The following is a 17,056-nucleotide window of genomic DNA, read 5'->3' as shown; positions in this document are numbered from 1 at the left end:
TAGGGTCTTTTTGACAAAACGTGCAAATATTAGTAGCCAAATTTATAATGAAGCCTTGTCAATATAATAATGAACAATAAAGATATTTTCGTTAATTCATATAATATCATAGAATAATAAATTTTACATACGATAAACACTTTAATTATTTTATATAAAATAACTTTATATAATATATATAATTTATGCTTTTTATAAGGAAAATTTGAATGGTGTTGTCATCATAAAAAAATAAAATAAATTATTATATTTAAAATTTAAATTTTTATGACTTATAAAATTCAAGATTATTTGAACTCGTTAGAGTTCGCTCGGCTTGATCTGAGCTCGAAAAAATTTGAGCCCATAACAAATCTAAGATAAACTTGTTAACGTCAATATTTCATTAATGATTTAACAAAAGAATGATCAAAATATCTAATTACAATAATATTAATGGCTAAAATAAAATTTTTAAATTTGAGTTGCCAAAATAAAATAAAAAAGCGTAAATAATTAGGTCACTACTACTTGTGTAGTTTACCCAAGATAAAATAATGGGAATCCTATAGTAGGCTTATACTTTATATAATAATAGTAAGTCTTAAACCAAATTTTGGCCCTCAAAAGTATTGTGTTTTTCCATTTAAGTATTTAAAGTGTTTTTTGATAGAAAATAGTGGCATTTTTAATTATTTTTTATTTTGTTCACTTGCTTTTCTTCCACATTTTTTTCTTTCATCACACTCTTCTTCTTCCTCCCAACCCTAACTACCTTCTTCTTCAATCTCTCTTCAAAACAGACAATTTTCTAGATTCATCACACAATTTCAAACAATCCAAGAAATTTCCCAATTTCATCACCTCTCACTTCCATCTAATTCAACTGTTTTTAGTGTAAACAGTAAAGTTTATTTCCAGGAAAAATTGCCAAGCTAGTTTTTCATCCCTATAAGTTTTCAACAATAAAATGGAAAAAAAACAGTCATTTGTGTGTTGATTTCATTTGGCCTCTGTACCTATTTCCTTTATTTCTTATCTTTGTGTTTGCTCTTTTGTGACCTTTGCTTTTCTAATCATTTTCCTAGTCGTGAGTTTTTCTTTTTTGGTGTTCCAATCTATAACCATAAGAGATCCTAAAGGCTGATGGTATTTTGGTAAATACATGGGAAGATCTTCAGCCTATAACGTTAGCAACTTTGAGAGATGATAAGCACGAAGGGAGGGAGACGCAGAGTTTGGCAGAAATTAAATGAAATTCTAATTTAATATTAAATATTATTTTTATTTAATTAAAAATTTCATATGTGACAATATCATTGGTCAATAAAATTTTTAGCAGAAAATTAAAAATTGGATTAAAAAAAGATATAATAATAATAATAATAATAAGAGCAGTAGTGGGCTTGGCTTCATAAGCCGAAGGGTTTATATATACATGATCAAACTCTCAACGATGAATCCTACATTCATAATCTTATAAAACAAGTAGCTTCTTATCTTGAATATCAAATACTTGCCTTTGACAGATTTTCTTTCTCAAACGTACGATTTTGTTTTCAGCTTATTAATCTTTCAGTTCAGTCTGTGGGATTGAGGTTTGGGGTTTTTCAACAACATATCTTTGCAATTTCAGTTTTCAGGATTTCTTAAATTTCAATGGCGTCAAGAGATGATCAGCCAAGTAAAGATCCAAGATGCTCTTTCTTGGACAACACAAACAGGCAAAGGATCTTTGCTTGGTTTTCCCCTTAGAGGGACTTAAATAATGGCCGCATTCTATTTATTTTATAATTACGAGTGTAATTGATTATCATACCATCCGTTCGACTGGGGCCGGTTTTAATGTTCTACATCAGTACATGCAAAAAGCTTATTCTGGAAATAGCTTTCCTAACACATAATTTTCATGGCTCCAGGAGGAATTCTCAACGCCTCAGCACACACCATCCTCACCGTCCTGGCAACCACCTGCTCGGCGGGGATTCAGGCTCCAGTCGAAGTAGAGTACCTACTATTTTGGCTCCCAAACGTAAGATCATGCTTTGTTTTAACAATTTCCTTACCATTATTCTGCTCGTGGAATTGTTGATTTCTTACATGTTATGTCAGATGCATACACAAGCCATGTTTGGCCTTTTTCTCTGGTTGAAATTCAAAACTAATAGTTCTTATAAACCAGTTTCGACTCAACAGAATCAATCAGATGAGGTAAAGACGAACAAAGATTCAACCCCATTGGTTAAAAAGAGTGGAACTAATGCAACTTCAGTTTCTAGGCTGTCCAACAAGAAAGAAAACACAACACAACCTCCCAAGGATGCTACTATAAGTTTGTTCAAAAGTAGAGGAACTAGTACAATTATGGAATCAAAGCAGCTTACACTGAAGTCAACTGCCCAACCTCTCAAAGATCCAGCAGGATTGGCCAAAGCAAATGAAATTAGTGGATCGGAAACAACCCAATCTTCGCGAAAACCGAAAACGGTCGAGAATGTTCGAAACAGCAGAACGCTGGCATCAAAGCATGCCATGCAGAACAAAGAAACAGTCCAACCTCCCAAAGATCCCGCAGGCTTTTTCAAGAATGGTGGAACCAGTAGAGTTACGGCATCAAAGCATGTTATGCAGAAACGGGAAAAATCCCAATATCCCAAAAATCCTCTAGGATTGGTCAAGAACATTGGAACTAGTGTAATTCCAGCATCAACGCATAGTATGCAGAACAAGAAAGCAATCCATTGGCCAGAAGACTCTGCATCACCGGTTACGAAGATTGAAACTAGCGCTAGAAGTCCGCAGCTCATTCAGAAAAAGGAAAAGAAGCAACCTTCCGAAAACTCTGCTGGCGCAGTGAGCGGAAGTAGGCTGGCTACACATAAAAAAGTAACAACCTTGGACAGTCAAAGACAAAAGCAACATATTAGCATTGATCATATAGTGTGGGAAGGTATGTCCATAGGTTCCTTCTGGTTTATTCTACTCTTAATCTGACACTGATATCTTTTCACATTCATCCAAGACTTGTATACATGGATAATATCTTTTCACATTCACACCAAAAGTAAAGGTCATGGGAGCTAATTACATCACATTTCTTTCTAATTTTGCAGGTTTTGGTGATGACATCGTGCCGCTTGAAAAGAGCTGTCTATTATGTGACGGTGACCTTGCAAATGAACCTGAATATTATTTAGATATGGCGAGTCTCAATCCTGCAGAGAATGCTGTTCTTTCATGTGGTCATGTCTTTCATAGCATGTGCTTACGGCAGACAATAACTGAAGAGAAGTGTAGAGATCCGCCTTGCATAATATGTGCCAGTAGTTTATCTTAAATCCCTGCGTATTATTTCATTCTCATAGGAAGTACAATTTTTTTTTCTTGATAGTTTGGCATTCTTTTGTTGTTTTACTAGTAGTAGGAAAGGAGAAAATCAAGACATAAATGGATAGTATTTCAGCTTCCTCAACCTTAAATTTATGCAAAATCTAATTTTACAGGCTTCATGGACACATATTGCATCATTGCAAGGATTAATGAACTTGTTTTAAGCCATTCTCTCCCAGACCAGCTCTGCCCTAGTGTCATGGTTCATATGAACTTGCAAGATAATCGTCCCTTTTGATTCATTGGACTGTTTGGTTTTGTCCACAAAACACACCTATGTTTTATATATGGGTTTTACAAGAATTCTTCATTAAAAATGATTTTCCAAGTCTTGATAAATACCATCGATACTACTACTAACATGAGGGAGATATTAATCATTTTAACTGGTCAATAAACCAAAGAACTCTCTTATCTAGCTTCTCTCTTCATCTTCTTCCGAAATGTTAAACAACTATGGGAGTGATGCAATTCGGGGAAGATGAAGCATCAACTCCCCAAATAAGTAATTTCTTGACATGCCCAAACCCTGCTTTCTACAAGACACTTCTTTTGTATCCCCTTCTAAAGACTTCTCCTCACTCTTGTTGGAACAATGGCAGCAGAACAAACCAAAAATAGCAAAACAAAAGCAATGAAATCGAAGCAAAGAAAAGAAAAAAAAAAACAGCAGCAAGAATTGTAACTGAAGAACCTCATCATTTCATTCAAAATTTGAAATAATATAAGTTACAAAATGTTAACTTGACAGTTACCTAATGACTTAACTGCTCCCACTTAAGCTAGACTAATACTAACTTAATCAATATACAAAAAAACAAGCTGACATATCAGCTTTTACATCAAGTTCACATCAAAAACTAATCCTACTAACTTTGTAAGTAAATTACAAATGAACTAAACAAAATTACATAGGAACAAAATGAACAAAATAGATTGCTTCATTCGATCCAACTTCAGTCTTGCATTCCAAGCAAATTTGCTGTTGCTGTTGGTCAGCTGTTGCACTGCAGGCCAAAGTTCAACACTCCTCCTTGGACTGTATGCAACAAACACCAATAGCCCTTCTTAAAATTTCAAATCGGGTAGCTCCTAATGGCTTGGTCAATATATCAGCCAATTGAGTTTTTGAGCTACAATGAACAATGCTGACTTCTTTTGATTGTTCAGCCTCTCAAACAAAATGGAATTTGATCTTAAAGTGCTTGGTCTTACCATGAAACATAGGGTTCTTATGTGACAGCCCAAAATTGACCCTAGTCGGGAAGTGGTTTCGGGACCACTAAACCGAGTCATAAAAATAATTAACCGTCATAATTGATGCTCATTATATGTACATGTGCATGTGTGAAAATTTCGTGTTTGAATTTTGTTAATTGTAAGTGAATTTTATCAAATAGGACTTATGTGAGAAAATTTTGAAATGTGCTAGGCAAATGCAAAGTGGCCTATTAATGCATATTGTGAAAATGATGGGTTTGCATGTCAATTTACCCAAATTAAGGCATAGTGGCCGGCCATGCTATGAGTGGAAACATGTCACAAACATGTTATGTTAGTGAGGTATGTTAGGAAAAATAAAATAAGGAGTATGGGTAATAAAGAAATGGAAACAAAAAAAAAAGTGTGTGGTTGTTCCCCCCCCATTGCCGTGAGTTAAAGAAAAGAAAAGAAAAATTTTGTTCATCCTTTTTCATCTTCTTTTGGCCGAAAATTCTAAGGAAGGAGGAAGGAGTTCTTGCTTCATGTTTGGTTTGGAAGAGGATTAGGAGGAGGTTTGGCCATACTTGTATCTAGATCAAGGTATGTTTGAGGTTGTGCCATGAGATTCATGCATGTTTTTAGTTGCTAGCTTGAGTTCTAATTAGCCCATGGTTCAAATCTTTGCTATGTCATGGGGATGATATTCGGCCTAGGTGGATTTTGTGTTAATGCCATTGCATGCTAAATATGAAGCTTGTTAATGATGCATGTGATGGTGGATTGATGATTCTTGAATCTTCTTTTTAGCATTTTTGAGTGAGCACATATGTGCATTGGTTGCTAGATGGAGAAGAATCGGCTAGCAAGTTGTGTGCTAAGGCCGAATATAATTTTTGTATATTAATGAGTAATGCATTTGTTAAATTGATGGAAAGGGAGAGGATGCTTTACTAGTGTATATATGTGTGTATTAGCCAAGTTTTGAACTTGAAGCAAAATGGTGTTTAGTCAATACAAGTAACCATACTTGTAGAATGTATTAAGTGTTGCAATCGGCCCCAACATAGACATGTATGTTCGGCCACATGAATAAGTACATAAGCTATGTGTATGTTCGGCCATAGGTAGCCTATTGATGGCTTTAGTTTGACTTAGAAAATTCGGCTAAGGGGAAATATTAGCTAGTATGTTGAATTCGATTCGTGATTTCGTACACATGTGACTCTAATGTCTAATGTATATATGGGCTAAGTACCTTGAGCTTCTCTTTTGATGTTCGAATGAATTGTATTAAATTGCTTGATGTGATTAAAAATGCGTATGACCATTGTGTATTTGAGCTAAAAGGGTGGCCATATGACCTATCAAACTCCTTGTCATATTCGGCCATAAGCTAGCAAAATGAGACTTTAATGAGTTAAATTTGTTTGAATTAGCTCAAGAGCTTAGAGGACCCCAGTTGGATAAGGGAAAGGAAAAAGTGGTCGAGTAGCCATCGGAATCGTTCGACAACATCCGAGGTAAGTTCTTGAGTAAAAGAGCTTAAATTATGATTTGATTAGATCATGTTTTAAGCAAATCAAAATCATGCTCTTTGTGTGTGGCTATTGAGCCGAAATTGCAAGAATGATAAGTGTCTTGTGTTTGAGTTTTGCTAACGAAAATGAAATACGAATGTGCCATGATTTATTGTTAAATGTGCATGGTTATTTGAATGATGTCCGGGCTAAGTCCCGAAGGCTTTGTGCTAAGTGACCATATCCGGACTAAGATCCGAATGCATTTGTGCGAGATACTAATTCCGGGCTAAGCCCGAAGGCATTTGTGCGAGTTACTAAATCCGGGTTAAGTCCCGAAGATACTAATTCCGGGCTAAGCCCGAAGGCATTTGTGCGAGTTACTAAATCCGGGTTAAGTCCCGAAGGCATTTGTGCGAGTTACTATAACCGGGCTATGTCCCGAAGGCATTTGAACGAGTAGCTATATCCGGTTAAATTCTGAAGGTACGTGATTTGGGAATGAATGATCTTGCTGTAAAAATTTCAGTTAATACGCTTGAAACATCCCAACATTAAGGTATGTTTCGTATGTGCTTTGAATTAGTTGAGCCCTTACAAATAAGTATTCGCTCAGTTGATAAATGAGCTACCAGCCTTTGGCTAAGTTGATCTTTGTGTATGAATAAAAGGGTTGGTAATGTGAAGTAAGTATGATATTGAAAAATTGTGCATATGAAATTATCCGTTTAGCTACATGAATGCTATACTTTTGTTGTGCTGGAATCCCTTGCTCAAAACTTACTAAGCATAAATTGCTTACTCCGTCTCCTTGATTCTCTGTTTTATAGATTTTGGTTCTCCAGCTATCGGACTCGGGATTTTGAAGTCGAAGTCGCACACACTATCAAAGCCCCCCCCTTTTGGTACAATTTTGGTTGAACTTCGAAATGGCATGTATAGGACTACCCTTTTTGTTGGGGGTCATGGACCCTTTGGACTTGTATAATTTTGGATAGCCATGCGAAAATGGCTTATATATGTTTGAGTATAATGTTATAATCATTTGGTATGGATATGGTTATTGAGAGGTGTGGATATGCTTAACAAGGATTGGCCATGGGAATGGTTAATCACTATCATAATTTGTGCTATTTATGCTAAAAGGGCTAGTTGAATCATGGAAACTATGAAATAGGTAAAGTCTACCTTAAAGGCAGATGCTGACAGCAGCAGTGATGTAGATTTGGAAAATCACTAAAAATAGTAGGAATGGAATTAAATAGTGAATAAATTATGTAAACGAACCTTGATGAATCTATTTTCATAGGAAAGTAACGAAACGATCATATGGACAGTATGTTAAGAGATATTCAGGTTCTCGTAAGACAGGGCCAGAACGGTTTCTGGATTCCCTGTTTCGACTTTGGAAATTCATTATAAATTAACCAGAGATAATTAGGAGTCATGCCATATATGTATAGATTCCTCTTTGAGTCTAGTTTCTATAGAAACAAACGACATCAGTATTGAAGCCCTGTACAGGGAGATATCCAAGTCGTAATGCGCAAAGGTCAGTGTAGTCGATCCCTGTAACATGGGAGACTTTGACTAATAAACTGTACTAATTGGCCCAACCAAAAATTCTAGAAACAAATATGTAGATGGGCATATGAGTCTAGTTTCAGGGAAAATTTATGGAACTGGATTCCGAGTTTCTGAACTCAAGATATGATTTTTAAAGCGACTAGTACGCAGATTGGCAGTGTCTGGGAAATTTTTTTATAAGTGGTTTAAAGTCTGTTAACACCTCGTGTTCGACTCCGGTGACGGTCTCGGGTTCGGGGTGTTACATCTTAGCTATGGCAACTGCAGATTGATTGTCTACCCAAATCTTAGTTGCTTCAGCTTGATCCTCATTGAGATCATGTAGGAGCTTTCTGAGCCATATGGCTTGATTAACAACTGCTGCAGCTGCAATATACTCTGCTTCAGTTGTGGACTGAGCAACAGTTTGCTGTTTCTTCGAACTCCAGCAAAAGACACTCAATCCCAATGTGAAAAAAATAGCCAGAGGTACTCTTCATGTCATCGAGAGAACCGGCCCAATCACTATCTGAGTATCCTGTTAACCTAAGCTCCCTTGTTTTCTCAAACTTAACTCCATAATTTAAGGTTCCTTTAACATATCTAAGGATCCATTTTGCTGCTTTAAAATGAACTACATCACAACAATGCATAAACCTTGATAGAAGATTAACACCAAACATAATATCAGGTCTAGTTGCTGTTAGATAGAGTAGACAACTTACCATGCTTCGATATTGCTTCTCATCAACTCTTTCCTGGTCTCCATTACTAATTAGCTTCTCACCTTGAGCCACAGGTGTGCTAACTGTTTTGCAGTTTAGCATGTAGAATTTATTGAGAATTTTTAAGGCAAATGCCTGTTAGCTAATGAAAATGCCTCCATTAAACTGATGCACTTCCATACCAAGGAAGTATGTCATAATTCCTAAGTCCGTCATTTCAAATACTTCCTGTATTTGAAGTTTGAATTCACTGATCACTTCATGTTTGCTTCCAGTCACCAATAAGTCATCTATATAAAGGGAAACAATCAACAATGTCTCACCTTCAGATCTTTTCACATAGAGTGTAGCTTCACTGACACTTTTTTCAAACCCAAGCTCAGACAGGTAAGTATCAACCCTGTCATACCAGGCTCTTGGTGCCTGCTTCAGGCCATAAAGGGCCTTTCTTAGTCTGTACACTTTGTCTTCCTCTCCAACAGCTTTGAATCCTTCAGGTTGCTCGATGAAAATCTCTTCCTTAAGGAAACCATTTAGAAATGCTGACTTGACATCCAACTGATGAATTTTCCATTGCTTCTGAGCAACCAAAACAAACAGAAGTTTGATTGTGTCCAGCCTTGCCACTGGAGCAAATGTCTCCATGAAATCGATCCCATACTGCTGACTGTAGCCTTTCACCACAAGCCTTGCCTTATGCTTGTTCAATGAGCCATTAGCATTATACTTGGCTCTAAAAACCCATTTAACACCAATGACCTTCTTGTGATTAGGTCTGTTCACTAGTTCCCAGGTGTCATTCTTGTGGATCATCTCCAGTTCTGCTTCCACGGCTTTCTTCCAATGTTTGTCTCTAACAGCTTTTTTAAACTTAGATGGCTCAACTATAGCCACATTGCTTTTTTGATAAATATCAGCAATGGTTTTGGTGCCTCTCACTGGTGCATCATCAACAGCTTCACTGTTTGATCCTTCTTCTGCTGGTTCAAAGACATATTCTAGTTGATCATATTAAATTGAGTCTACTTCAACACCATTCCAGCTTCAAACCTTCTCTTCATCAAACCTCACATCTCTACTGATCAGAATTTTCTTTGTTGAGGGATCAAACACTCTATAGCCCTTCTTGGTACTACTATAGCCAACAAAGATTCCTGGAACAGCTCTGCTTTCGAGCTTGGTTCTCTTTTCTACTGGAATGTGTGCATAGCACACACAACCAAATACCTTCAAATGTGATAAAGTTGGCTTGAGTCCATGCCAAACTTCAAAGGGAGTTCTATCTTTAACAGCTCGAGTTGGTAACTTGTTGAGCAAATACACTGAGGTGTTGACTACCTCAGCCCAAAAATTGCTTGGAAGTTTGCTTTGAAATAGAAAACATCTGGCCATATCAAGCACAGTTCTATTTTTCCTCTCACATACTCCATTCTGTTGAGGAGTATAAATAGTTGTCAGCTGATGATGAATCCCAGCCTGTTCACATAACTTCTGAAATCTGTCAGACACATACTCAGAGCCATTATCAGTTCTTAAGGCTTTGATTTTACAGCCAGCTTGGTTTTCAACCAAAGCTTTAAATTTGCAGAATGTTTCAAATACTTCTGACTTCTGCCTCAAAAAATAAACCCAATAGAACCTGTTCAAGTCATCTATAAATAAGACAAAATACTTGTTGTCATTGAGAGAGGGAGTTTTCATTGGACCACATACATCAGAATGCACCAATTCAAGCCTCTCCTGAGCTCTCCATGCACTATCAGCAGGAAAATGCAATCTAGCCTACTTACCAAGCTGACAAACCTCACAAACAGTGCTACTGACTTCAACTTTGAACATATCATCAACCAAATTCAGTCTTTGCAACAGATCAAGTGATCTAAAATGGGCATGGCCTAATCTCTTATGCCAAAGACCATTGTTATTAGCAAGACTAGTATAGGCATTTTTCTCAACTTGGCTCACATCAAGCAGGAAACATCTATCAGTCATAGCTACTGTAACTAACTCCTGACCAATTGAGTCTTTAACAGTGCAAGAACCATTTCTAAAAACCAAAGTATATCTTTTTTCAACTAACTGGCCAACACTAAGCAGATTCTGGTCTATGTTAGGCACAAAAAGCACATCAGAGATTATTTTGTTACCTGAACCAGTGCTAATCAACACATTACCTTTACCTTTAGCTTTGATCAGGTTGCCATCTCCAATTCTAATCTTTGTAACAAAGGTCCTGTCCAGTTCCTTAAACAGCTTCTCATCAGTTGCCATGTGATGTGAACAACCACTATCCACTAACCAATCACTTCTGACTTTAGTTGTGCTGACAAAGTAGGAGGCTGTGAAAACATGCTCCTCCTGAGCTTGAAAATCTTCTGCAGTTCGAGCCTGTTGTTGAGCAGGTTCTTTCTTTTTGTTTTTACACACTTTCTCAACATGACCAAATTGCTTACAACTCCTACACTGAATGTCTGGCCTAAACCAACAGTATCTTTCTGAATGTGTGGTCTTCTTGCAGTGAATGCATGGTGGAAATACCCTTTTTCCTTCATCTTTCCTTGGTTTTTCCTTTCTGTTGTGCCAAGGCTTTTTGCCTTTCTGACTTGAGCTTGAGCCTCCATTAGCCCTTGCTTGAAAAGCACCTTCAGAATTATCTTCCTGCCTATTTGCTCTCCTTTTCTCAAGTGCATACAGAGAGTTGATCAGTTCAGATAGTGAAATGGCTGACAAATCTCTAGAGTCTTCAAGTGAAGAAATCTTTGACTCGAATTTCTCAAGGAGAGTTGTGATGACCTTTTCAACAACTCTGCTCTCACTGAAGTCCACTCCAAGGAGCCTTTTGCTGTTGACAGTGGCCATTATCCTGTCTGAGTACTGCTTGATGGTCTCAGACTCTTTCATCTTCAAATTTTCAAAATCTCTCCTGAGATTGATCACTTGCTGCTGCCTCGTTTTGTCTGACCCTATGAACTCCTCCTTCAACTTCTCCCATGCCTGTTTAGGTGAGTCACAGGCCATTATCCTGGTGAATATCACATCTGATACCCCATTCTGCAAGCAGGCCATGACTTTATGCTTCTTGGAGCATTCTTGTAACATCCCGATTTTGGGCCTAGTCGAAATAGTGGTTTCGGGACCACAAATTCGATGAGGAAAAATTTATTTTTTACTATATTTTTATGGCATACGATTTTACGGGATGATTTCGTAAAAATTTCGTTCAAAAATTTCGACGTTTGGGCACTCAATTTAGTCAAAAGGACTGAATTGTAAAAAAAGTGCAAAGGTTGAGTTCTACATGTTAGAGGTGTCCAATTGTTATGAAACTTTAAATTGAGGTCCTTATATGTTAATTAGACCATTGGTTAAGTTGGTAGACAAAAATGGACATGAGATAAGTGAAATAGGAAATTTTTAAGTTAGGGGCAATTTGGTAATTTAGTAATAAAAAGAATTAAAAAGGGAAAAAGATGGCAAAATGTGCTCATCTTCTCCATGGTGAACGAAAATAGCATGAGGGAAGCCATAGTTAGGGTTTTCAAGCTTCCAAGCTTCGTAGTAAGTGATTCCAAGCCCCGTTTTTAATATTCTTTACGTTTTTAGAGTCATAGTAACTTGATTTAGCTTATTCTAGCAATAATTTAACCTAGGGTTCATATTTGGAAAAATAACCATAGGTGAAATGGTTTTAATTTGATGTTTTATGGTAGAATATGAAGCTTGGAATTATGTTAAACAACTTTTGCTAGCCGATTTTAAGTGAAAACGAGTAAAACGACATAATCGGTAAAAATATCTAATGTTCATAAGTAAGTGTTAGAGTGGGAATTTGATGTTTCCATAGAAGGGAAAATTGTTCAGCATGTCATAAAACATAAGAATAAAATATGAAATTTAATTTCTGAGCTTTGGGGAAAAAGTGTAAATATGCAAAAGTTTAGGGGTAAAAACATAATTTTTCCAAAGTTCGAGTCAAGGACTGTTTTGATGAATGTGAGTATTAAATAAGTTATATTTTCTGTTATAGATCAAGAAGAATGAAATTCGGAGTTAGATCGGGGAAAGAAAAAGATAGAGGACTAAGTTGCTAGATTTGGTCAAATTTTGTACCGAGGTAAGTTTACGGTAAATAAATGTACTATTTCAATAATTATTATTAATGCTGTTATTTTCCAGTAATTATATATTTATTTCATGAATTTATTTAATGTTGACTCAAGTATGAGACGATAGAGAATTAGTATTAAAAAGCCCCGTTGAAACATTGGGAATGTATTGGATACAAATGTCATGGCATTAAGGGAATGAGATCCCATGTAAGACCATGTTTGGGACATGGCATTGGCATCATTAAGGTTATGAGAGGTCCCATGTAAGACCATTTTTGGGACATGACGTTGGCACCGAGATGAGAGGTCCTCCGTAAGACCATGTCTAGAACATGGCATGGGCTCCGATATGAGAACTCCCATGTAAGACCATATCTGGGATATGGCATTGGCAGTACAATAAACATCCCATGTAAGACCATGTCTGGGACATGGCTTTGTCATGTATTATCAGAAAAGAGACCCAAGTATCCTTATTATTCCAATGTGGCTTAACGGGCTAGTAAACAAATTATGTTCCATGAAAGTTCAGGTAAAAGCATAAATAGCAAATTCAGATGAGTTATAAGAGTTAAGAACATATTATGTTATCAATTGAGAACCAACATTTCAGCAAGAGAAGAGTAAGTTATAATCATGAGTTATCTAAGTAAACAAGTAAGTGAACGAGTAAGAGATTAAGTAAAGAGGAAATTAGAGATCATGACACTTGAGTATATTTATTTGTGTTAAATGTTGTTATTTATTTGTTTGTAAACTTACTAAGCTTTATACTTACTTCCTTTATTTTCCTTCTTTTATAGTATTGCAAAGCTAATTCAGGGATCTTAAAGACGTCGGAGAGCGCTCACACTATCAACTACAACAACTCGATATTTTATGATGATCAATGTTTGAGCTATGACATGTATAGGGACTTAGTCATTTTGAATGTATGCCCTTATGATATTGCTAAAGGATGATGTGTAAATATGTGATAATGTTTAGCTATTAAAATGGCTAAGTAAGAATATGTTTGGTATTATGAATGCCTAGGTGATAGTTTATACCTAGAAATTATGAAAGAGTAAAAATTTGCAATGAAACAATTTTGGGACAACATCAGTGACGTGACTTTGAAAAATCACCAAGGACAGTATAAAATGAATTAGAGAGTGAATGATATATAAAATTAAATCTTATTGAGTCTATTTTCATATAAAAATAACGGTGTAGACAAAGGAATTATGTATTCTGAGATATTTACATTTTAGTTAGACAAGATCAAAGTGGTTTTTGGAATCCCCTATTCTGACTTTGTAAAATCATTAAAAATTGTAAAAAAATATTTAAGAGTTGTAATTTATATGTCTAGATTAATTACTGAGTATATTTTCTGTAGAAATAAGTGAGAACACCATATGAAGTCTGTACAATGAGATAATTGAATTTTAGTGACGAGAGGTCAGGACAGTCGATCAGTGAAATAGGAGATACTTTAACTAATAAACTGTACTAATTGGCAGAATCAAAAATTCTAAAAAATTTATGGTAAAAATATATATGAGTATAGTTTCAAGGAAAATTTACGAATCTAAATTTCATGTTTTGTAGCTCGATTTATAATTGATTTAGTGACTGCTGCGTAGGTGGACAGCCTTATTATGAACAGTGAAATAACTTTTAAAAGTAAATTTTTATGCCCCGAACTTTTAAGTTAAGTCAAGTAATGCCTCATGCTCGACTCCGGCAACGGTTTCAGGTAAGGGGTGTTACAATTCTTCACTATGCTGCCTCATCTAAGCAATAGTGGGATTGGCTCTCAATGGAGGTGGGTTAGCATAATTTTCAATCACATTCCACAAGCTATGTGCCTGAAGGTATGTTTTCATTTTGACTACCCAAAAATGGTAGTTCTCTCCAGTGAACACAGGTGGTGGAGGTGGTGTGAAACTCATCTTCCTGAACTAAGTTCAAAGGCTTCAATTTCCCTTTTTTAAGCTTTGTTTTGACAAACAACAACCAATAACAGAGGCCTTCAAAGATGACAGGCTCTGATTACTATTTGTTGGAACAATGGCAGCAGAACAAACCAAAAATAGCAAAACAAAAGCAATGAAATCGAAGCAAAGAAAAGAAGAAAAACAACAGCAAGAATTGTAATTGAAGAACCTCATCATTTCATTCAAATTTTGAAATAATATAAGTTACAAAATGTTAACTTGACAGTTACCTAATGACTTAACAGCTCCCACTTAAGCTAGACTAATACTGACTTAATCAATATACAAAAAACAAGCTGACATATAAGCTTTTACATCAAGTTCACATCAAAAACTAATCCTACTAACTTTGTAAGTAAATTACAAATGACCTAAACAAAATTACATAGGAACAAAATGAACAAAACAGATTGCTTCATTCGATCCAACTTCAGTCTTTCATTCCAAGCAAATTTGCTGCTGCTGTTGGTCAGCTGTTGCACTGCAGGCCAAAGTTCAACAACTCTTAACTGTTCTGTTTAGCTGGAAATCCATCATAATTTACCATTAGCACATTAAAAACTACCCACAAGTTCCTGATTGCACCTAAACTGGGGGATCGAGATTCGCTTTACATAGCTTCTGAGGTTATACCAGCAGAATCCCCTTCCTCAATCTCCAAGGACAAAGACTGAGCTACAGATGGTGATGCTATACTAGAAATTGGAGCTAGTAGACACTTTACCAGTCCCTTCCCCTCCCAGTTCATTGGGATCCTCAAACACCAAAGCCCGTGACTCAAAATATGGAGAATCCAAAACCATCTCTCGCTGTTTGCTTAAATAGTTTAAATACTTGTCAAGCTTCTCAAAATCTTTGTTTAACAATCCTTGGGGACACTGAAAAAACTGTTGCCTTACAGCCAAAGATATAAAATTTCTATTGGTATATTAGCCGTATAATATCTTTAGTTGAACTGCAATATTTACTTGTATTTCCAGAAATAAGAACTAGATCCATATCACTTCTACCCATGTATGCTAACATGACCGTCAGTAAAATCTGAAGTTGCCCACCATAAGGTCTGTTTTCTAGTATCACAGGTTAGAACTTTAGTCTTGCAGTCTGTGTGGCCTTAAGCGATTTCTTGATTTCAAATCCACTTAAGTTAGTCTTACTCTTGCAAAATGAAAATTATAGATAGAAATTCTCTAATGTACCGAAAATAAAGCAAAAGCAACTCCAAATTGAAAGAGTAATGAAAGAATAGAAAAGCCACAAGAAAGCAAAATCACGCTAAGTTTTTGAGTAAATACTTTCTATAGTATTAAATTACTATGAGAGATTACAACTGAGTGGTTATAAATGAGGGGGAAGACCTCTATTTATAGTTGAGTTCCCTTAAATCCAATGATACAAATTGAATTACATCAATAGTCAGATGAGAGTCCTAAGGGATTTAAACTCTATACATCTTTGTCCCTTAATATTTACAATAATTACCCTGGTAATTCTAGTTTTATTGGAGTGTTTCACTAGGCCACCAAGGCTTTAAGCAGATAGACTTTTCCATATGTTCCATGAGTTAGGGAAGTTTAAGCGGGTCAAATGAGCCCCATTTAATCTGTTGGCCTCCATGGGACATTTTTTGGACATTTATCACGGGTTTTGATCTGTGGCTTGTGACACTAGTATGTGGATTAGTCTCCTGAAAGAAAAGGGGGTGCTCTTGCCAGTTGCATCATAAAGGAAACAACCAAAGTCATACATATTCATTGAGAGAGAGAGAGAGAAACAGAGAAGAACATAGGAAACATAAGAAAGTCTGGAAAATTGAAATAAGAAAAATAAAATAATGTTACTAAAATATAACAACTTGAGACGTGTAAAACATTTTCCTTTAAGGCTTTTATATGCCTTCAAGATACAACAAAACTCTCAACACATTCTAAGCAGAATAGTAAAAATGAATAATAGAAAATTCATTTATATAGGCATCAAGTAAGTGTATCTTTTTACAAGATACCCTTTCATAGGGACGTATCTTTTAATGAGATAGTTTTTCATAAGGCCCGACCTGATCACCGGGTCCAAACTATAGTATGCTACAATCGTTGCCGGAGTAATTACAGTAAATTATGCAGCAATTAATCATTCACACATGTGATTAAACGTCAATCACATTCAATTTTTGCTAAATGATCATTTTTTAGTCTTAAACGAGCTTACGAAAGCTCTTTTATCAACATGAGTACGAAATATGTCCAAATTGTAAAGTTTTGAAAATTCAGGATCGACGTTGCGACTTCATCACTTACACGTCATGATGTCGCTAAAATAATAAGTCATGTCACGAATTCATTCCATTTTACGTCGCGTCGTCACTCACTATTAGTCGACGTTACGATGAGGGAGGTTGGTTGTCTAGATGTGTCCCCTGTTTTTGGCAAAAAGGCACAACTTGGTACCTAGTCCAATATATTCACCAAATACCACTTTCACTTGGTTCAAATCATACCAACACATGCCAAACAAGTTCAAACATTCAATTTCAACTTATTAACAAGACAATCAATACTTATTCATTAATTAGACCTAAACAATTT

At 36.0% G+C, this 17,056-nt stretch overlaps 1 protein-coding gene across 3 annotated transcripts; it reads left to right on the top strand.

Annotated features, from left to right (window-relative positions):
• Positions 1–1,369: 1,369 nt before the first annotated feature.
• Positions 1,370–3,556, top strand: LOC121216022 (uncharacterized). 3 transcript variants are annotated; one of them, XM_041091150.1, is made up of 5 exons: positions 1,370–1,524; positions 1,899–2,011; positions 2,162–2,190; positions 2,252–2,929; positions 3,093–3,556. In XM_041091150.1, the coding sequence occupies exons 4-5, from the start codon at positions 2,344–2,346 to the stop codon at positions 3,314–3,316; spliced, it is 810 nt and encodes a 269-aa protein (XP_040947084.1). In that variant the 5' UTR covers positions 1,370–1,524; positions 1,899–2,011; positions 2,162–2,190; positions 2,252–2,343; the 3' UTR covers positions 3,317–3,556. The 3 variants fall into 3 exon arrangements, 2 of the variants coding, with proteins under 2 accessions (XP_040947084.1, XP_040947085.1); XM_041091151.1 differs by having other exon boundaries at positions 1,439–1,577; XR_005911999.1 differs by lacking the exon at positions 3,093–3,556 and having other exon boundaries at positions 2,162–2,391.
• Positions 3,557–17,056: the final 13,500 nt, after the last annotated feature.

This window comes from Gossypium hirsutum, chromosome D04, assembly GCF_007990345.1.
Source record: "Gossypium hirsutum isolate 1008001.06 chromosome D04, Gossypium_hirsutum_v2.1, whole genome shotgun sequence".
Lineage (NCBI taxonomy): Eukaryota > Viridiplantae > Streptophyta > Magnoliopsida > Malvales > Malvaceae > Gossypium > Gossypium hirsutum.
Note: the sequence above shows the minus strand (reverse complement) of the source record. Positions and strands in the feature narration are given on the sequence as shown.